This window comes from Scomber japonicus, chromosome 13 (genome assembly GCF_027409825.1).
Source record: "Scomber japonicus isolate fScoJap1 chromosome 13, fScoJap1.pri, whole genome shotgun sequence".
NCBI classification, from domain to species: Eukaryota; Metazoa; Chordata; class Actinopteri; order Scombriformes; family Scombridae; genus Scomber; species Scomber japonicus.
In genome coordinates, this window is record NC_070590.1 from 28274783 (window position 1) to 28297849 (window position 23067).

The 23067-nt window shown below is 39.0% G+C and overlaps 1 protein-coding gene across 1 annotated transcript in view; it reads left to right on the top strand.

Annotated features, from left to right (window-relative positions):
• The first annotated feature begins 6196 nt into the window (after positions 1-6196).
• The window catches only part of opcml (opioid binding protein/cell adhesion molecule-like), a 223730-nt gene continuing 206859 nt past the window's right edge, over positions 6197-23067 (top strand). The window contains exon 1 of the mRNA XM_053331509.1: positions 6197-6354. Coding sequence (XP_053187484.1) covers positions 6197-6354 — 158 coding nt within the window. The remainder of the gene's footprint in view (positions 6355-23067) is intronic.

The window sequence follows — 23067 nt, forward strand, 5'->3', positions numbered from 1 at the left end:
GTAGTGAATGTTTGACTTGTGTCAGTATACTCAAGTCCACACCTTTACATGTATCGAGTATTTCAAGTTTTGGGAACTGCCCATTAGTCCAGCAGCCCATTATCCCTAAAACAAACCACCTCTGCTCTGAAGACCCCTTCCCAGCACTGTTTTCTAAATCCCATTCCCACTGGATTTCTGACCATTACCGCCCTCTCCCACCATGTGTGTGTTACACTCTCCTGCCCCGTTCCTGCAATGTGTGTGTGTGTGTCCATTACCGCCTGCACCCGCACACATTCTGACCACTCAGGCCGACACAATACAGTTGCATTGATTTTGTGTCTTCTCCCATAATGTGTTTACACATTACTTTACAGTCTATAATTAATAAAGAGATGCATACCTGTTGACACTAAAATAGAAAAATGATTGACATTCATACTAGTGCAATAATTACTGTTATTCTAGTGCAGTAAGGGTGCCTGTTCTAGGAAAATGACACTGTATTTATTTATATTAGCCTGCCTGTTATGTTTTATTCTATTTCTTTTAGCAGACTGATCAGAAGTAGCACTTCTAATGATGATGTCATGCAACTTAGCGCTTGTGTGGTAATATAAAGCACATTGTTTGGTGTTTCTGTTCTTTATTCAGTGACACCTGAACTAGACATTAAACCTTACATACTGTTCATATTCTGACTCATAATCAGTCGCTGCATCAATTCACATTCATACAGTACATTCCCCATCAGTCATTAATACATGTTTGATTAATCCTTCTGTTTGATTAATCTTGTGGAAAAAGACATTCACAATCACTATTTTATGGTCCAAGAGAATATGATTTGATAGAATATGATGAATACAATATGTTTGAATGCTGACCTAGAACTTTTTTTTAATAAACACAGGTTATTTTATTTCCATTTTTGTATACTGTGGGTCACATAAGGAAAAGTCTGGCTGAAAGAAATGTGTATGTGGTTTTTTTTACAGCTCTTAAATGTAACCCTGAACAGTATGTAAGGGTTAATCTAGCACGTTTCAGACCTGCATGAGTCACATTAACAGCTGTATTCTGACATTTGACATTTCAGTAGATGATATTATAGATGCAAAGTAAATGAGTTTGATTGTGAAGAGCTCCATGTGTGTGCACCTCTGCTAATTAAAGACGTGCAATTTGAAGCATTTATGCCTTCTGCTGTTTTCCTCATGGACCGATCTGTGTGCTGAAATGTGGACAAATGTGTGATAGTGTGAAGCACTGGAAACAGCTCCGCTCACTCAAACAGACTCAAAACAAGAGCGAAGAATACTCAGCTGGAAAACTTCATGAGCATGTTTTGTGTCAGTATATGATAAGCACCAAATCTTTCACTGATAGATATTTATAATGGAGCAGATGACAGGTGTAAATGCTGCATAATAGTCTGTGCAATGAGCAGGTGAAAATGATTCTTTGTGGATTTGGCCCTTTGTGTTTGTTAATAAAAAAAAGAACATTATCTTAACCAAAGCTCATTCATTTAATGGTACCCTATGGAGCTGCTGACCTCTAGTAGCACTATGGAGCAGTTCTGTATGCTTTCACACTATTAAGAGTAATGCACCAAGAAACACAGTAATACATCAGCTCAGACAGGGAAGAAGAAGCTAATAAATGCGGATGTGAAAAACACAGGACTCAAAACACACAGAAAAGTGGTTTTGCACACATTTGCTGCACCTTGTAGATACATACCATACATTATAGTGACTAACACTCAATGCAAACACGCATATGGTTTGTTTACAGGGGGAAAAAAAATCCATAAGGCCGTTTTGAATAAATGTTACCATTATCCAAAAACAAAAGAGGAAGATGTTTCTGCTTCCTGCTTTTTGTCACACGCAAATTCTTTCTCATTTCTAAGAAGACCTGAGGAAAAAAAAAACGGCTGACCCTGGAGTGTCAGTGTCTCTTCATGGTAGAAGTTGCGTAACATTAGCATTCGTGTGCCAGTGGAATCCGGGGGCTTCTGCAGATGACTGAATCCATTGAGTGAGCGCTCTTTATTCAGTCTAGCCATGTTTTTGCTAGGGTATTAGCTTGCTTTTGGTCAGAGGCCGGCCCATTGTCTGCTAGCTCTGCCCCTCATCCTTGCATGATATGAATGAAGATTAGCACGGATTGTTTGAATAAACCACCCAGAGTCCGCCGTTAATGCGTCACAGCAGGAAATTATGTGAATGTCACTGCATGTATAAGTGAAATAAATGAGAAGCACAATCCAGCCAGGAGAAGCTGGACTGTATATACAACTGCAACCAATCAAAAAAAAAAAAAAGACGTTGATTTAAGCGAAATGGCTTTGTTCATTTGAGCATGTTAAAATCAATATGTCCTCTTTCTATTTTTGAGCATGGGCAGTTGATCTGGGCCACTGAGTTGAGTCTTTTTCTCTCTCTCTCTCTCTCTCTCTCTCTCTCTCTCTCTCTCTCTCTCTCTCTCTCTCTCTCTCTCTCTCTCTCTCTCTCTCTCTCTCTCTTCCTTTGCTCTCCTTGTTTGTGTGAGACATCGAGAATGATTCATGTGGGCCGTGCGACAAACAATGCCATTCTAATTTGTCATTTCTGCATGCTTGGCACCCTCGCTCGAGGTGGATCTTTGGCAAGGTTAGCGGATGTACCTGACCCGCTGTACGGCAGAACAATGAGGGTCAAAAACATAATGCACATGACATGGATTGAAATGGATTGCCAGTCTCATTTTATCCTCAAAACAACAGCAGTGTGTGGAGCTGATTGCTGAAATACTTCACCTATCTGCAATTCTCTTCATTCTCTTCATTTTTTTTCGGCCACCAAGGTGTTCCAGCGACATCACATGACCGAATGTTGCAGCTTTAATCGACTGAGACAACCCCCCCACCACCCTCCACCCCTCGTCTGTGAACAAGTGCTTGATCACCCCCCTCCTCCTCCTCCTTTCCATCCCCCCGTGTACCCTTGACTCTAATTAAGACAACATATCTTAAGATTTTGCTGAGGTCAGGGAGGGGTTTTAATTTAAAAGCCATTAAGAGGCGCACATAGTCAAGACTTGTGTTGCATCCCAGGCAGATATAATTTTAATTAAGTCTTATCTTTGCCCAATTTCTCCGGCCCGAGACATCATCATAATTCCTCAATAACAACCATCTAGTAAACTAGAAACAGAGCGAAGGACTGCTCATATGTTACAAGTATTGACCTGAGTAGCTCAGGCTTTTGCTTGAGTAATCATGTATGTTATCTGTACATTTCCCAGCATTTGAATCAGGAGGGATTATACTGTGTTTAGTTGCATTGAGTGGATGGGATGTACACACACACACACACACACACACACACAGGATGAAGTGGATAATATATTTTACAGCTAATGAAACCCACAAGTCCACTTCCACTGCGCTGAAGTTTGTCTGCTCTGTTGATGTGAGTAGCAGAAATTGGGCAATACATTTTTTTTTAAAAGTGTAAAAAGAGAAAAGCTTTTATTGTGAAGTTAATTCACTTCTTTTTTCAGCCAGACGACAACAACGGACACACAACAGGCTGTAGCCCGCAAACGCCATCCATCAGCGCTTTCACACTCGCACAGTCATTTGATACAAGACAAGAACAATGCTGTGTGTCACTTGTATCTTTTCCGAACCCCCCCCCCCCCCCCCCGCCCCCCAGTGCTGGCACCCACAGCTGTCAGTGGCGTGTCATCTGTTGCCTCCCGTCCAATCTCTTAACAGCGTGCCAAATTGATGTTAAGGTAAAGAAATTATCTTGTTCAGCCTTCTCATGAGGCTCCAATGCTGTCATAGTCATTGTGAGTGGCGCTGTTAGAGTGTCACTCTCATCCCTAGTGGCTGGCGTCCTCTGCATGCATACAGATGTGGGAGAGGGAGGGTTAGGGGGGACGAGGGGGGTGGGGATGGGGAGCACATGTGGTTCAGACTTGCAATAACTTTCACACTTTTCAACACCAAAACTTACCTCGCCTCTTCAACCGAGCAGACGTGAGCCAGTTGAACATTTCCCAATAAATTACCCATCATCCACCTGTTAAGTCTGTAAGAAAAATGACACCTCACAAAAAAGCAAAGGCCCGAGGACTCCCGGCAGCCTTTTAAAAAACGGTAAGAGATAGTCACCGCTTTTGACTACAACTTAGCACATTGTGCAAAAAATGACTTTCCAGCTTCTGCCTTTTTAACTCTACAAGATGGTTATGCAGCTTTTAATTAAATACATCAATACCCATCTTTCTAGGCACAGGTCAATGGGATAACATTTCATTAAAATTAACTATTTGACGTCAATTTGAGGGTGCTTGACTTCAAAAAACGCCCCACCCCCTCAAAGATAGATTTTTAACCTAAAAGAGTGAATTTTAAATGAGACTACAGCATATCCCACTTCTCTTCATGAATTTTCAGAAGAAATAGGTGATACAGGTGATAGACTCTTTGCTGAACTCACTGGGCCATGACTAGCTGTTGGATGGCCCTGTGATTTGCTCCTTTATGGACACACTGATTGACCTACTAGAGCTAAAAAAAAAAAAAAAAAAAAAAAATCAGCTTTTAGTCCCCTTTTAACCTCCTGCTCATCCCTCAAAGCTGCACACTCTAAAAAAAAGTTTCTCTATGATAGAATGCTACCTAACCCCAAGTTTGTCATCTTCTAACTTGATCATACCCAAATGAATTTATGAATAATAAACAATAAAATTTCAGTTATTACAAAATTAAGTGTGGACCTTTTGGGGGCCTGTTTGTTACTCAGTTGCAATTTAGGCCAAAGATGCCAAAATATAATTACTTTATGTTAGTAGGTTTTTGTCATGATAGTGAATATTGTTACAGCTACACTAGAAGAGGTTCTCATGTCATGATTGTCCATCCAATACACTCTGCAATTCCATTTAAATAGATTATATGTGGGACCTCTATCTTAAATTATAAATGAACAAAAGCTCTGTTTCAATTGCTACACTTACTGGGACTAAAAAGTGGTGAATATGAAACCTATTAGGCCTATTATTATTTTGGGTCTTTATTTCACAGTAGATCTCATAGAGGCTGACAGGAAACAGGGGAATGAAAGGGCCCTTGCTAGAATTGAACCTAGGACTCTGCCATGATGAGGCATGCGCTGTAACCACTTCACTACCAACGCTCTCCGTGAAGCTTATTATTAGACTAATCTCATTCTCTGATTTGGGATTTTCTCAGTGTAATATAACAATTCTTCACTTTGTTCTGTGACCTCCAACTGCTCCAACTGCCGCTGCGCTTCAACTGATCCCATTTAGTAAGAGAGGAAATATTTACTGTCCACAAGTCTCACCATGTCCATGTGTACTGTGCAGACACTGACATCTATGAACCTCTCTTATGCATGGATGCTCACTGTGATTTCATGATGATTTATTATTTGTCAGGTTGCTAAATAGGAGTGTCCCCTGTACGTCCCTCTAAGGGCCCCCTGAAGGTCCTTAACCCCTATGGATAGACTATGAGAACACTGCAGGCTGCAGACCATATGGTCCTCATGGTACAGGCAAGTGATGCTACCTGGCGGGAGAGGGAGGAGAGAGAAAGAGAGAGAGAGAGAGAGAGAGAGAGAGAGAGAGAGAGAGAGAGACTTCAGGAGCTGTAGCCTACTTAGCGGAAAAAAAGACACTGAAGCGAATTCAGCCTTTTTGCTTTGAGTGTACCCAGCTTTCCACAGTCTCTCTCAGACGATAGAAAGAAAGGAGAACACCGAGGGAGAAAAAGAAGGAGAGAAAGAAAGAAAAAAAACACACATACAAGGAGACTTGGCTGATGCATCTCTGCCAGAGCATCCATTTCACGGCGATTACAGTTTGAAGCTGAGGAGGCGGTGCGCATTTCTCAGAGAAACACGGTGCTTTTTCTCTCCACACAAGTCAGTTTCCTAGAGCGGCTGGCGGGTGGAAAGACACTTTCCCTCCCTCTCTCCTCCTGCGTGTGCCGATACGGACAGTAGGCTATTTCATAACAATCCTGTTTACTTGGAGCACAAATCAGGGTCGGAAGCAATTCCAGTTTAAAAGGCTGCAATCGCATCTTGTTTGCCAAGTAGGATTTTGCGGTCCGGCGCATCTCAAGACGCAACGGAATATCCGACGGTTCAAGTTTTCCTGGAAGTTGCGGCAGTGACAGAAAACCATGGGAATTTGTGGCTATTTGGCGGTGCCTGGGAAATGCCTTGTCGTCCTCGGACTTAAATTGTTATTCCTTGTACCTGCAGGAGTTCCAGCCAGAAGCGGGGATCCTGTATTAAAGGACAACATCACCGTCAGACAGGGAGACAGCGCCGTCTTAAAGTAAGTCTGTCACCATGTTTTATTCTAACAGTACTAATATGATCTCCTCCCGCGGGGATTGACGGCTGTTTCGCAGCATGTGTCAAGATAACAAGCAACACCAAGAGCAATAGTCCAGGAGTTACTAAAGGTCATCATCATCACCTATAGGCTGCGTAAAAATCTATCAATCCTTGTTTTGTCTATGTGAGTAAATAGCACTCATACTACATGCATGCCATTTGTAAGTTATGACATAAAGCACATAAGTCGGTGATCAGCCTCTATTGCTCATTGCCCTTGAATGTTATTGATCTGGCTGGTTAATGTCTTGTTGAGGATGCACAGAGCTCAGATAGTCAAATTCAGCATCAGCATGGAATTTGATTTGAGTTTGTGAATTTTCAAAGCTGATTTGTTTTCATGGCACTTGTTTCAGAAGACTGGAATGCAATTTTTATGAGTTCAAATCCTGAAAAGAGCCATAGAGATTCATCTATGGTATGCCAAAAGAAGGAATTACTATAATTTTTTTTGATGGCTTATCAGACTTTGTCTTTTTTTCTTATTACCTTCAATTCTATCATGATATCTCTTCATATTTCATATGTGTTTTTATCACATGAGATGGTGTTTTCTGGTCTTCTCCTCACTGTGATATTCACAGTTATTTGTACATATAAACTGTACTGTGCACAGGAATAGAGCAGGTGTGGTGCTAGGAATTCAGTATCCCTGTGAAAGGATGTGAGATATAGATAGAGGAGGGGGGGGGGGGGCTCCACCCAATGCCCGCCCCCCCCTTCCTCTTTCCCACCACACACACACAAGCACACACATAAATGCACACGCAGGCTTATAGGCTACCATACACAAATGCAGCGTCTGCTTATCACACTCACACACATTATATATTTTATTTGCTTATTTATTTATTTATTTTTTCTTTATTTGGATTCTCACAAAGAGCTCAGTAGTCTTCATGGAGTTCAACAATAAAAACTAACATTAATTAAAATCACATTGTATCAGAAAATTAAAAAAAGGGAAAACAAGCAAATATAATGATCAGAAAATATGTGAAATGACTCTACATATGAAACAATAGAACATAGTAACCTACAATTTAAACAAAATGAAGTAAAATAAAAACAAAAGCAAGATCACATCAATGTGAGATTCATAAATGCTTAGTTTAGTGATTTTGTCAAAGAAAATCTGTTTTTGTTCTGTCTGACGTTGATGGGAGCATATTACAAGCAGAAGAAGCTCTAAAAAAAGATTTATGATCAAATTAATAGTGCACCAGATGTCCAGTGCTCACTTGACATGTATTATACTAATGGCAAACATGGGACGAACAATGAAGAGTTAATCTGGCTGATGTTTTTCTACATGTTTCTCATCAGAACTTCACCAAATAACTGAAGAGAACACCAGATGTGAGAGTCTCCTTTCCCATATTGGGAACAATGTGATCAATCAGCTCAAACCAAGATGATAAATGATTTAATTTAACATCAAGTTATTTTGGTCTTGACAACATGTTCAACTGAAAAGGATGCTTATATAGAAATGAAGTGCAGTGTTGTTAGCAAGAGCATTCCTACAAACAAATACATTCCATTTAGTTTTGGTAGTGTTTGGTACCAATTTGTTCATTCTCACCTATGTTGGTAACGCTATGCAACTCAACATGTAGATTCCACTTAAGTTGGTGATGCACAGAACACAGTTGAGTCATCAGCATACATTACTACATCACCATTTTAAACAACATATGGGAAATCATTTATGAAGACTGGAAATAGAAAGGAGCTAAACAACTTTCATGCCCAACACCATAATATATCTTGTTACTGTCAGAAAAAGTGTGAAATAAACTCACAGTGTTCTACCAGAGGAAACTCTTCTTCAAGCAAGAACTAAACCATGACATTTGAACTTTGCTATAAGAATACTGTGGTCAGTGTCAGTGTGCCATCAAAAGCAGCAGTAATATCCAATAGCACGGCCCCAACTAGTTGCCTGTCATCTAATATGCTATCGATGAGTCATGTGCACTAATGCACTGCTAGTAAAGTGCCCTGGTTCATAAGTAATCCTTTTCTATAAAAATCATTTAACATTTGATCTGAAGTATCTTATTCAGCACAGGAAGTACACTCATAGTAATGAAACCTGCTTTTCCATCAGGAAATAGCAGCCTGAGGATGGAGAAGGCTGCTTATATTAAAGTGAGATAATAAGCATCCCTTCCTTGGCAAACTAAAAAATATGTAGTTGTGTTATTTTGATACATGAAATAAACAAAAAAAAGAGCATAAAAAGTGTAAAATAAGACAAAATCCCTGAACCTCCAAGCGCTTTAAGCTGATGATTGAGTTTGTCCCTCCCTGAGCGTGATAACCAGCTTATCATACTTCAGGCTTATTTGACTGCAATTAAATTTGGGAAAGGTTTGAATAATGCAATATATGTTAACATAATAGTCTTTTATTACATTTAAATGAAGAAAAAATAAGATGACACTGTAGTTACCCTTAAGGATGAGATTGCTGCGGCAGCAAAGGTAATTTAAATCAATAAAGAACAAATACAATGAAAGTGATGTAATCAATATAGAAAATAGACATCAGGCAGTTAAAATGAAATGAAACTGTAAGCAGAGATGGAAGAGGAAGTACAAATTACATCTAAGTAAAAGTCAAATTACTTGTGTAAAAAATGTAGTTACAGTGGATGAAAGTAAAAAAAAGTAGGTCAGACCGAATGAGTAAATGTAACTGTGTTATATTTTTTTAGAGCAAGGGAATTCAACATGAAGATAATAATGTTACATGGTAGAAGTATTCAATTAAATACTAACTTTAGGCTTCCAAATAAAGTGGCAACGTTCTGCACCGAGGAGCCCTCATGTCCAAACCAACAACATATTCCTCTTCCAATGACAGCCACTTTACAGCTGGAGGATACAAATGATTATCAGTTCTAAATATATAACCATCCTCAACAGAATGTAGAGGATACAGCTCAGTCAGTTAAAGAAAAGTGACTAATAATAAATCAAAAGAGCAAGGTGACAGGTGCAGTAAGCATTATTATTAAGCTTCATCAATTAAATAACTTCAGCTTATCTCAGCAGTTTTAGCAGCAGTCCCCTCACAATCTACTTTAGGTGAAGTTTTCAAGCATTTTGAGCTGAGTGATTGTCACATGGATTATTGTGAGAAACTATAGAGCGGTCATGCAAATCTCACTGGAAGGTAAAAGATCTTTGCTGAAGATAGAAGTCATTGCTGGAGGATCCATTTTTTTATCAGAGCCTCCACACACCTGTTGTGCATTAAACCAGAGATGAATAAGTGAGATGAAACATGTTGTTTTTTTTATTTTACTTTATTGCCATTCAGTAATAATAACATGCAATTTTAACTGTACAAAGCAAAATCACCTTGAGATCAGAATCTATTCAACACAAATGTAGGCTACATATGAATAAATACACAGTCTTAACCAAGGTAGAGAATAACAGGTGTCTATCTCCTTATAAATATTGATATTTTAGCTGTAGGAGGGCAGTCACATGTTCATGTCTGATTGTTTGTATCCATTGGAGGGTTAGGCTTCATTTGATTAATAGATAGATATAATAATACAAGAATGTAGACCCCAATAGAAAAATACTAGATCCTAATACCTTGTAACAGGATAAGCATTAGGACAGTACAATAGAGTCAGTCATCATATGTGTTATATAGCACTGATCAATGGAATAGTAGTGTGTCCAGGGGAATGTCAGCTCAGCTCCCAAGAATTTCTCCATTTCTTCTTGGATGTCTTTCCAGAATGTCTGTATTTTGGAGAAATCCCAGAAAATATGAGTATGATCCCCAACCATACCACAGTTTCTCAAAAAATGTGTCAAATTGTTCTTCAAAACACTACGCTACTAGCAGAGTCCTGAAGAACCTGAAGAACATGGTTTTTATCTGTGTCTTTGTTCTATGTCATCCTTCATTTTGCTGGATTTCTGTTTTTTTTTGTATTGTTCAACCCAACTACTCACAATCTACAGTACCAATGGATAAATGTACTGTAGATCATGTATATTTTAAAGAATATGTCAGCTGGGTGCAGCCCTGCTCCCCTGCAGTCATACCAGCATCTTCTGATGCTGCTGATTTGACACTTTTCTATTATTCCTTTCTCAGTTTATCAGGTGTTTTTTTTGTAATTTTTTAAAACATGATTTTTATTCTGTACTAACACACACACACACACACACACACAAACAAACACACACACACACACACACACACACACATATACAGGGTAAATTGAATTCACCCCCTTCAACCCCTGATTGCACATAATCATAACATAAGCACGGTTGTGAGGTTAAATGAAACATGTGGAGCCATGATTTTCAACATATGCTAAACAGCTACACACATCTGCATGGTGTTACAGATGCTGTTGACAGTTTGGATTGCTTAAGTGTGACTCACAAATGATCTATGAGAGCAGGCATGTGAATTTGGAGAGCTAATACCATGCTACACACATCACATTAACAGCAGTACGTTCAGTACCTAATTCTGTCAGAGCAGGGCAGTGCAGATCAGCTGGCTCTCAGCTGCCAGAGATGGGAGGTATTTGGACAGGAATTATTGTACAGTCTGATGGCTGTTGACACAGATGAAGGTGATCATGTGCTGTAGCTGCACCATCTCCCTATAGAAAGGGTGGAACGTGTTGTCCAACATGCACTTTCTCCTCTCCTCTTTCCTGTGAAGCCTAGAGAACATAGACAGTTTTTCTCACCTCTTTGTTAATCCTGTCTTCCTTCTCAGCCATTACAAATGTGTGCCGGCCTCTGCTAATTAGTAGAACTCATTAAGTAGTCTGTTGGATACACTGACACCAGCCATTTCCCTCTTCCTCAGCCTGGATGGTGACAGGCTGAAATCCACTTCTTGCTCCTTTGTCACGTTGACGTCGAGCCCGCTAACGGTTGCCCCCCCACCCCCCCCACCCATACCGTCCGATGAGGCTCTTTTGGCAAACTTGTGCGCTCCTTTTTCTTGCCCTAACCTATACAGCCCCCCCCCCCCCCCCCCCCCACAGCAGAGGAGTCATCAAAAAACTGATGGAGCAGCTGTGACCCCTGAGTTGCATCTTAAAAAAGGGGGGAGAGCGGCCGAGGAAAGCTGACAATACAGTCACCCGGGGCGACCTCATGTGTGTGTGTGTGTGTGTGTGTGTGTGTGTGTGTGTGTGTGTGTGTGTGTGTGCCGCTCTGCACTGTGCAATACACACTTGCCCTGGAGGAAGATGAACTGATGCCTGTCAGTGAGCTACTCATACTACAATCCAGGCAAAAACCCACGGCATCCACCCGCATCGCTTTGAGCCCCCTGCCCCTTCCTCGACCCCCCCCCCCCCCCAAGCAGGAGGCACTGCATGGTTTTGAAAAGCGCCAGAGAAATCAAAGAACATCATTCTCATCCTGCTTTCTCCCCCTGGCTCCTGCGGGTGGGAATAAGGCCTGTGGAGCTGCTATATGATAGTATTGTCCGTGCGTTTTGACAGGTAACCGGTACACACGGAGCGCCTTGAGGCTGATGCTGTGAGGAACCCACTGCCTCGTTTTTGGAGGAGCCTTCCTTTCTCACGCCAGTGTTTGTGATGCAGAGGCTGGGAAAGGGCAGTAGGAGAGCAAGGTTACAGAATATAGGAAAGAAAATGCAGATTAGATAGATAGATACTACTCATCGTGAAGGACATGAAGGCATCTAGTAGCTTATATGACACACACATACACATGCAAATGCAAAAAAAAAAAAAAAAACACTCACAGAAGACAAAGGAAGTATACATATTGGAAGTGGTGTAGTTGGAGGATATGGGAGGATAGAATGTGTACTATGGCAGTAGTGCAAAAAGTGACAGTGCAGTGCAATTATCCCCCTATTTTCCAAATCAATCATGAAATTTGGAACATAGAACACATTTTACCCCATAAACCTTAGGCCTCTAATAAGAAGTATAATAATAATACTTCTGCAATTGTTGCCTTGGTTGTGATGTTATTCCTAGTGTGAAATTTGCCAAGACAGCTGTTCGGGTGTGTCTGAAACAGAGATTCAAACAATGATACACAGGTGTCCAGTCATTTTTCTTTTTTTTTCTTTTTCTTTTTTAATCTCAGATCGGTGCTGGAAAGCAGCACCGTGAGCCAATAAACAGACTCTCGTCCAGGGTTAAACGCTCCAGGCCGAGGGAAAAGACAACATTAGTGTGATCCTTGCAATGTGTTCTCAATGAAAGATTGCTGCGTCTGAGTGATATCCTGTTGGCTGGCAAAATTCCTAGGGTGTTATTTTATTTCTACAGGGCCGTGTTATTAAGACAGTGAAGGGCAACGAAAAGCAGTATCATTCTCACATAAAGAAAGGGACTGCCATCAGGAATTGAAGCAGCTGTGAGGGGTTTGAATAATCAGCCTCATTCAAACACAGCTTTAATAGCAAAATTACTTTTTTCCCCCCTTTTCTATAAATTGAGTTCCACCAGAAATAATAATAACACATAATAAAATTCATGAGTGACACTGAACTGGTCTTTAGAGTGTCATTCTCAGGTAGTGCTTATTTAATTTTAATCCTAACCACCCACCATTCTTAATGAGTAATTGATTCTAATTGGCTGGACAGTTGCCAGTGTTTGCATCAATGTGGCAGTTGTAATAAATATTTAATTCTAATTAGCTAGAAGGTGAGAGGTTGGTGCAGCATAGCCAACACACATGCCTGCTGCTGAGGCAATATAGTGGAGAGTGTATCAAAGTTAGTCTTTTTTAGCACATGACAAGTAAGCACCCAGTTAAGTGGTGCTGTTGCATAATATGAGTGTGAACATATGTTAGAATCTCACAGTATTAGAACGGTTATTGTTATTGTCAGAATTATCTCCTCACCGTGCACTCCGGCTCTAATAAATACACTTGGCCATTCAAAGTGAAATGACTCATAATAGTCTATGGTATAATCTAGCATTGTACAGTACTTAGTTTTATTTAGTTTCCTACAGTCTAACTGCAGTGAATGTCAGCCAGCATGCTCAGATGAATATGTGGGTGGTTAGCCATCAAACTGCCCTGCATATCGATGTCCATGCAATAAGTTATAATGCATTTACTGGCAGCTACTCTCTGTGTTTAGTTTAATTCAGACTTCTTTTTCCCAATAAGCCACCATAACAGGGGTGTCAAACATGCAGCCCACTTGCCATCCAGTGCTCTTTTCCTTCCTTCCTTTCTTCCTTCTGTCCTTCCTTCCATTCTTCCTTCTGTACTTCCTTCCATCTGTCCTTCCTTTCATCTGTCCTTCCTTCCTTTCTCTCTTCCTTCCTTCTGTCTGTCCGTCCTTCAGTATCTCTCTTTCCTATCTTTCTTCCCTCCTTCTTTTTGCCTGTCTTTCCTTCCTTCCCTTCGTATTTCCTTATTTCCTTCCTTCCTTCCTTCCATCTTTTTAATGATCTGGCCCACATCAGATCAAATTGGTCCGTATGTGGCCCTTGAATGAAAATAAGTTTGACACCTCTGCACTAGAATAGAATAGAATATAATAGGATAAAGCTTTACTGTCCACCAAGGTGGAAACTTGTCTTGGGCTCACCAAACACATGAGACAACATAAAAGCAGATACAGAACATAAAAGGTCCCATTCCACATTAAAACAGTTCATATCTGTAGCTTGGATCTTATCAGTCACTCTGCTGTGTTCAGGATGCTGACAGCACTAGGAATGAAAAGCATTGTTAGTAACAAGAGAGACTCTATAGCATCTTCTTCTGGAGCTCAAAGGCTCAAACTGGCTATGTAGAGGATACATCTACTGTATATAAAGGTCCAGTCATGCATAAACAGAAAGAAAGAAACAAAGAAAGAAAGAAAAAACATAATAATCAGTAAAAGAGGGCGCTATGTTGGATACCATACCTGGTAACCCTCAACTTTAATCTGAAGGGTTAGGGTTGTCCACTAGCTGCAGCCTAGAAGTAGGCAGGAACTGGTTAAGCTTTATAGTTTAGAGTTTAGAGTTACTTTTTTATTGTTTAAATGTTTCAAAGGTCAAAGAATTGAAAAAAGTCTTCCCTGGACAAAACCAGCATCAGTCAGTTAATATTATATTTAATTTCATCTGTGAAGAGTAGTTAACTACTATATGATCATTATTCTAAAATGTCATTTAATTAATCAATTTTACCAGGCTACCATCCAAAAGTGAATTAAGTACTTTTTAATGAAGAAGCAAAATTTAACTAAGAGTGTTCTGTAATCAATCCAAATATTAATTTAATGTGATATTTCTTTCAAATTAGTGGGAGAAATATTTAATACATCTCCCTCCCCTCAGACAGAATCTCAGATGAGGTTTGAGCAGATAGTTGGTTTAAACAGGCTTAACTACTTCTCATTACATTTATTGTGACAGTTTATGATATATATCTAACATGAAATCAGTAATGTTTGTTTAAATATTTGTACAAATAAAAACATCTAATGCATGAAAACCAAACAAACACTTCACTGCTCACTCCTGGCTTTAGCACATTAACATTTTCTATTCACTTCCAAGTTCCTCATCAATTATTAACAAACTTACAGTAGCATAAGGAGGAGTAGTAATCCATGTACTTACTACTTAACCCTTAAACAGGCAAAGTGCACCAGGAGATATATTTGTATTTACATTTTTATAGCCTACATTAATAAAGGCAACTCATAAAATCCAAAATATACAAAAATATGTTTAAAATTGCTTGTGGAAATGTTTACTTAGGTGCAAAAAAAGTAAATAAAATGAATGATTAACATCTTATTTCCCACTCCTGCCTGTTAACGGGTTAAATAGTAATGCTGCTATAATAAGCAATCTATAATGATTTTTCAGCTCCCATTTTCTCCCATTTTTTTCTCTCCACGCTGCAGTCTTTGCCACTGTTAATCTGTGGTTGACCTGTGAAGGGCTTCACACAAACACCTCAGTGACACAAGATGTCACCAACCGTTTATTTTCACCTGCAGGTGGTGAGTCACAGAGAGGGCTGAACACACAGGGAGGTTAACACTGACCTTTGGCACAGTCCCTCTCTTAGCTTGGTGAGCCAGAGCATGCAGAGCTGAGTGGCAGCTGGTGGCAGGGCACGCCCGACGTTTCACCAGATTTGACACCCTTTTCTTCTACGAGGGTGTGAGTTGAATTACTTTCAGTGCCAGCAGAACTCCTACTTTGCTGTAGGAAAATAGGGAGAAGAGTGTGTGTTCTCCTCGTGTGGTCATCTAGCTCTTTTATTTTGGCGAGCTGACATGTTTAAGGGCAGGCTGATGCAGCAAATACGGGGTCAGCGGCTTCTCTTAGCCCTCTCAGCTTCACACTGAAGTGGAGATTGGAAATGTTCAGGGACACCTAATAAAAGAGGATATGAGGACTGAAGGTCTTTTATTGCAGTCCTTTGATTCCAGTCAACCTCATCCATGTGTCCCTGCAAACAACCCCACTGCTCAAATGTGAGGGCAAAGGGAAATCAAATAAAAATGACAAAACAATAATGTCAAATTATTACAAACTTTAGCTCTCTGGTCCTTTTTAGGTCTCAGTAAATCAGATTTGACTGTTCTCTAACATGCAGTACGCTTCAGTTAACACTATATACTGTGCCCTCATATTACAGTATTACAGTTTACTAGACCAGTCAGAGGCTAGTGATAATCTGAGTAGTGCATCATGGTATCTACACCTTTTAATGTACAGTAGTATTGATTAAAAAAGGGGGAAATCATTTATTACTTTAACTGTTATACCAGTGTTGTTGCACTAGTAAAGCATATTTATATTGAATTACTAAAACAAGTATGTACCTATGTTTGAGGGCCACACAGCTCATGCCACTTTGATTCACGGATCTCAGGTTAGTGATTTTTGTGTCTAACCCAGAGAGTATGAGAAGTACTTGCCTCTAATGAGCAGGTGGGTATTATTCCGAGCTCTCATTTTATTGTATTGTCACATAGCACTTATAACACACTGTTCCTTCAAATATCCTGTGGAGATATGCAGGCTTTTCTAATTGAATGGCTGGTTTCAAGTGAAAAAGAAAAAAAAAAATGAAACAAAGGTCTAACCTAAATTGAAGGCTTTTTTATTTATTTTTTATTAGAAAGCTGTGTGTGTGTGTTAAAGTAAAACACTGTCTGTTATTCAATAGAGAATGTCATGAAAAATCTGTACATACTGTACATCCCTCACTGTTAACTTATGTTCACCAACCATCAGCTTTGTAGCGATAGGAATACATTAGGATTTACATTTTTGCACTTTTAAAAAAAATTGATTGTGGCACTATACGCTTCAATTGAAGGGAAATAAATTAACCAAATTAAATAGTCTTATAACTAGAAGTTGTGATTCTTTGTAATTAGTGACTTCAACAACTCACCAATAAATTATTTATAGCTAAATATGTATCGATAATTGAATTAATGAGACATTAATACGGTGAGAATGGAGGAAAATAATCAAACGGATGAACAAAAAATATTTTAAATGGTAAGATAACCTGACCAATTAGTTGGCTTTATTTAAATAAAGTATGTGATTTAGACTGATCAAATCAGCAGGACATTAAGGGCTGCAGTTCTATTCCACATCAGCTTGTATCAAACATTAGACAGATGTGGAGTTTGCCTAATTGTTGAAGCATCATGCAGATTGATTCTAAAGTTGTTGTGTAGTCCTGAGTCCATTTATGTAGCCTACAAACAAGGATGCGGTTGGTTGCTGAGCAACGAGAGCCCGACAGCCTCCTAGCTGGTCCAGTGGTCCCATTCCCGGGCCAATGGAGCAGAAGTCCACAGCCGGTGTGTCGTGGTCCTGGTTCTCCTGAGGCAGGCAGATGTTAGTCAGCAATATGGCCACTATTCATTCCTGCTGATTGAGCTACACTCACATTACTGAACTATACTCGATGAATTGTCTTGAGAGAAATTCAAATTTCAAAAATGCTATAAAAACATCAAAGTTACTGTGATACGAAAAATAAAAAGAATGCATGCTGTGGATGAGGAGAAAAGATGAATAAATACAACATCCAGAAAAAAAGGAGAAAATACTGATAAACTGGAGCACAGACAAGCAGGGTTTATGGTTTGGGGAAGACAGCCCTTACTTTTCTCTTAGGAGACATTATAAAATACATAATAATAATATATGTGATATTTTATGTGCAAAAACCCCCATACTTAAATCAACCATGATTCTAAATGTAAAATTGTATGTAATAGTTTGTTGTATAAAATATTCATCAAATGGTTTAACAGCAGCTCATCATTCAGCATGACATCAGTGATTAATAAATTGTTAAGATAACTCCCAACAGATGCAGAGAATTTGGACAACATTAATATAATAACATTCAGTCTTAGATAAGAACTAACTAAATAAACTACCTGTGGTCATTAGATGGCAGAGTAGACACATAGTAATTAGTGTGTTAAATCTATGACTGAGTAATTCAGTCATTTTATATTGGACAGACATGGGAGTCACAGGAAAACTTTTGCTGAGTAACAGTAGCTGGTTACTGGGTAGGTGGACAGCTACTTCACATTAAGTCAGACTTGGGCTTAAGAAGGAGAAAATACAGTGTGAAATCACTCCAGGAAAGTGTAATTTATGGCGAGGCGTCTGGCAGCTGTCTTATCTCAGGTGAGAGAGAGAGAGGGAGAGAGGGAGCGAGAGAGAGAGGGAGAGAGGGAGCGAGAGAGAGAGGGAGAGAGGGAGAGAGAGAGAGAGAGAGAGAGAGAGAGAGAGAGAGAGAGAGAGAGAGAGAGAGAGAGAGAGAGAGAGAGAGTTGCTACTTCTTCAATCCTGTTAATTATTCTTTGTTCTAATGTGAAAATGTATTTCACTCTCTGTCCATGTAAAGGTTATTTTCTTTCAGGTGGGTTTGCAGCCAAACTGAGCCCAAGGGTTCATTTAAATATCTTCACATCTTGCTGTCAATTTCATTATCTTGTCAGACCTCGGTCTCTCATGAGGGTTGAAGCATCGTGCCCGGTCGGGCCAGCATCAATTCTGTGAGAGATAAAAGGCCAGTTCTGCACATCCAAAACATCTGGACACTCACTTCCATGTCCACTGCTTTTGAAATGGAATTCATTAAAAACAAAGTTGTCCTCAGTACAGCTTGAAGGGTTAGGGTTGACATGACATTCAGGTATACTATACTGTACCATCCTAAAAAATCTATGTATAGACTCATACAACAGTAACCCCTCTATGTAACTCTCTGTCTCTGTGTCATGGCTGTATAAAGAGCAGCAGGTCTGTGTGTCTGTCTGACTGATCTGCACACACACAGAGAAGAGAAGCCACAGCAGGACAGGATGAAACTCAGCATTCACACAAAGTCCAACCATGTGGCTCCTTCCTGCAGGTGCTGACATGATTATTTCTGTTTTAGAACGAAATGGGGGAAAAAAATCTGAAACTAAGGATTCACACTGCTTTGCTCTCACTACTGCTGCTCCCTCTCTTCATTTCTAATTGGCTCAACCACTAACTTTAAATGCTGTATGTAAACAAACACCAGCAGTCCAAAAACCTGCGTAGCTTTAAAAATGTGAAGAAAGTGTGGAGTGATACTTCTATTTTTCTCTTCCTTTTGCTTTTTTCTTTCTGTCAATGCCAGTGTTCTTTGTGAAAATATGAACTTTTTAGAGTATATGAACTATTAAATAATTCATTGACAAAGCAAGCTACTGCTTTCACAGAACAGGCTTCCACAGATCTGTGTATCTAGGCTAGGGAGTTTTAGAATTTAGACTTCAGACAGACATGACCTCTCTGTAACACTGAATAGATTTGTCAAAAAAAAAAAAAAAGAAACTGTGCAGATTTGGGGGCAGGTTATAGTGAAACATAATACAAATATCTCTGCAAACTTTACATATGAGATCTAGAATTATCCTGCTTTTAATTTGCATGTTTTTTTCTTTTCTATTTTTGCTCCAGTTGAGTGTCAATGCTGCGAGTTGCAACTAACTAGCTCCAGTCTCTTGGTTTAATCGTGCTTCATTGACCTGAATCACTGCAGTGCACCCACACACACACACACACACACACACATACACACACACACACACACACACACACACACACACACACACAGTTATTGGTAGGTCGTTACCACTAAAGATGATATCACAATCATGGGCAGACAAGGACATCTTTCAAGGGGAAGCCTAAGGGGAGGATAATGGCAATGGACACTGTGAGTGTACTTTCTTTGTTCATGATCTTATAGTGATGAATCATTTTAACCAATACGTTTCAGAAACTCAGTCAGTCATGACAGAACAAGCTTGGATTTTCCTTCTTTGCTCAAGGCAGTATTTATCCTTAAAAACAAAAGTAATCCAGCATAAAATAAATACATTATTTAAAAAAAAGAAATTTATGGCTGTTTTTTTAGTAGTGTCATAAAAAAAACTAATCTAGTGACAAGAAAAGGAAAAGAAAACAACTAATTTGTCATAGATTTTTAGTAATGTTATCATTTGACTCATAATTAGTCTCTACACCAATTCACATTCATAAATTCCCAAATCAGTCATTAATAAACATTTGATTAATCCTTAATGAAACTGCCCAAGAGTGAAAAGAATGGATTCTATTTATTTATGGAAAAGAGACACACAATCACTATATTATGGTCCAGGAGAACATTTCATAGAATGTGAACAATACAATATGTTGGATTGTTGATTTTTTAATAATCACAGGTCAAATTTGTATATTTGCATTCATAAAAATGTGTATCAACTACACAAAAATGTATATTTCTATGTTTGTTTACTGTGGGTCACATGAGGAAAAGTCCAGCTAAAAGAAATGTGTGAATGGTGTTTTTACAGCTCTCAAATGTAAAAATGGGTCAAATCTGACACTGAATATTATGTAAGGGTTAAAGAAGACCGTTATCCAAACATACCCCAAAAGCTTGGTACTCCTGTGTTAAAAGAAAATACGATTTTATTCATAATCAAAAGGGCCTTGAAAGTTTTCAGGAATGCCAGCACAGCCCACCATCACATGTTTTACATAGCCCCATTTATTTATTTATTATAGCTTCAACACCTCTTGTTTTTTCATTCAGTGCAGCAACTGCTAGGTCTGGTCTTTTTAGTCTCAGAAGTAGTTGGACAGAAAACTGCCTGCTTCATCACTGTCAATATATTTCATTTCTAACACCACAAACTTATATATTATTCTTAAAAATAGCAGCGAAAAAAAAAAAGTGTCAGCGCCACCAAATTCTAGTCTATTTTTTTTTTTACCACTGATGTCTACAGACTGTGGAAGTACCACACACTAGTGTATTCAGCAAAAGCTAAAGTGCAAGTGGAAAGCCTTTTTCTATCACCAGCTTCAAGTGCAGTAGTTCAATGTGCTAGAAGATTGAACGAGTGTAATGTAACACAGTGAAGTCACTGAGTTCAAACTTTGTGAAAAAGAGTCCCTTCAGCTCTGTCCAGCCTAATGATCGCTGTGTGTTCCAATGATTTAGGAATCTCAATAATACCGAAACGTTAATGTGGCTCGCTCCATCAGCTACACCCATTTGATACACCTGAGGACAGAGGTTTGGATTCCCCGTGTCCTGCTCTCCAGTAGTCTAGGAGTCTTGCATCGGTCTTCCTCCAGCATTCCCCAGACATCCATCTTACACAGGCCCGGGTTTCAACATCTTTGTGTTGTCGTAAATCACTGAGATAGTCATTAATTTTTAATATCCAGAAACCTATTCGCCGTGCTGCAGTCCAACCAGATCCTCTACTTCTGAGAGCCAGCAGCATCCATTACAGCCTGACTTTGCTGTCCCCTCGCTGTGCATGTTTGGCTGCACTTTTCTGATATCATTAATACTCATCAGTGGCACATTCCATTCATGCCACATTCTACCAGGCAATTTACGCTCTACTACTTTCACTTCTCCTACCTACTTTTCTCCTTACTCATTTTACCACATTCCCATCTTACTCATCCACCTCTACACACACACACACACACACACACACACACACACACACACACACACAACGCAGCATTTACTCTGTATTGGCAGAAAGTACTAGTAGAAAGCAGTGTGTTCGTCCCAAATCCGGAAACCTCACTTCATTGTGGAGATGATTGCAGTTTGATTTACTCTGGTTTGATTTTTATGACTGAAATCAACATCAGTGTCTTGTAGCGGATAATAATAATAAAATAAAGCAGTGTAAAATAGCGTGGTGCATCCTGAATGAGAAGCTGTTATTTTATAATGATCTGGTTTCAGCACAGAAGCAGAACAATTAAGCTGAAATTCAATACAATATAATACAAATTCCTTACAATCCTCTCCGCTCATCATAATGTAATGTTTTTCTTAAATTTCTTTGTCTCTTACAAACTGCAGCACATCTATTTTTTTATGTTGTTGATGGATGTCTGTTTGTGTTTTGGTACAAGAACAAGCAAGACTCAGATTCTGAGGGTGATTCAACTTTAATGTGTTTTTTTCTACTTGCTTAAACTAGACATCTAGAGGAACAATAGGCAACAAAGTCTAATATCATGAAAAAGAAGCAGGAGTATTTGAGAATGACAGATAAGCTGCACAGACTTTATATCATACAGAATAAGGTTATGTATAAGGTGTTTAGTTTTGTAGGTTTCAGGTATATTTTAGTCTAAATAACCACAAAAGCAATATTTGCATGGACAAAAAGTAACCCTAAAGTTTTATATCAACTATATAGCCTTTATATACATACATGTATACTACATATATATATTACATACAACAGCTCTGCTTTAAATTAAATTATACACTTTTAGTTTTTGTTAACATAGTCAAAAAGTGTGTGTCTAATATTGATCGTACTAAGTGATGGTGTTGTATTAAGGTGCATTATATTGACTGATGTTAGTAATATTTTGCCCCCCCCTTATGTATGTTAATGGAGTGGACAAAATATTAGGAACACCATTCAATATAATGCACCATAATAAACCACCATGACTCAATAATAAACATAAAGAATTATCACCTTCCTCACAATGTCAACAGTAACTGAAAATATATAAACTTCATAAATGTAGAATTTATAGTAGAGCTGTTGTATTGGATTAGATTGTACAGATGTAGTCCTACCTAATAAAGTGTACATAACACATACTCATAGCACAAATGAGTACTTAGCAACTGCAGGGACAACATTGAGTTGATATTGCAATTCCTGGATCAAGAGTTATGATGCATTGACTTAAATCTCTGAAGGTTTCTATAATCAAACTATAGCTATTTTAAATTGTTAAATGTGAAATTGCAACACGTCTAAATGTGTTCATATGTCGTGATAGTGGAGTCTGGTTGACTGCATGTGCATCCTCCCCCCTGTAGAGACGATCTGGACACACTTTGGAGCACCAAGCTGTGTGTTTTTCCAAAAATAATGAGTAAAATGGGATTCTATTCAGCTTTTTACCTCCTTAAGGTAGTGAAATTAAATGCTAATTTGACTATTTCCCATGTGTTATAGCAAGATAAGTGTTTTGAGATGTCTTAATTAATGAATAACATGGCTTAATTAGCGACATCCCTAGCACAAATGGTTATGT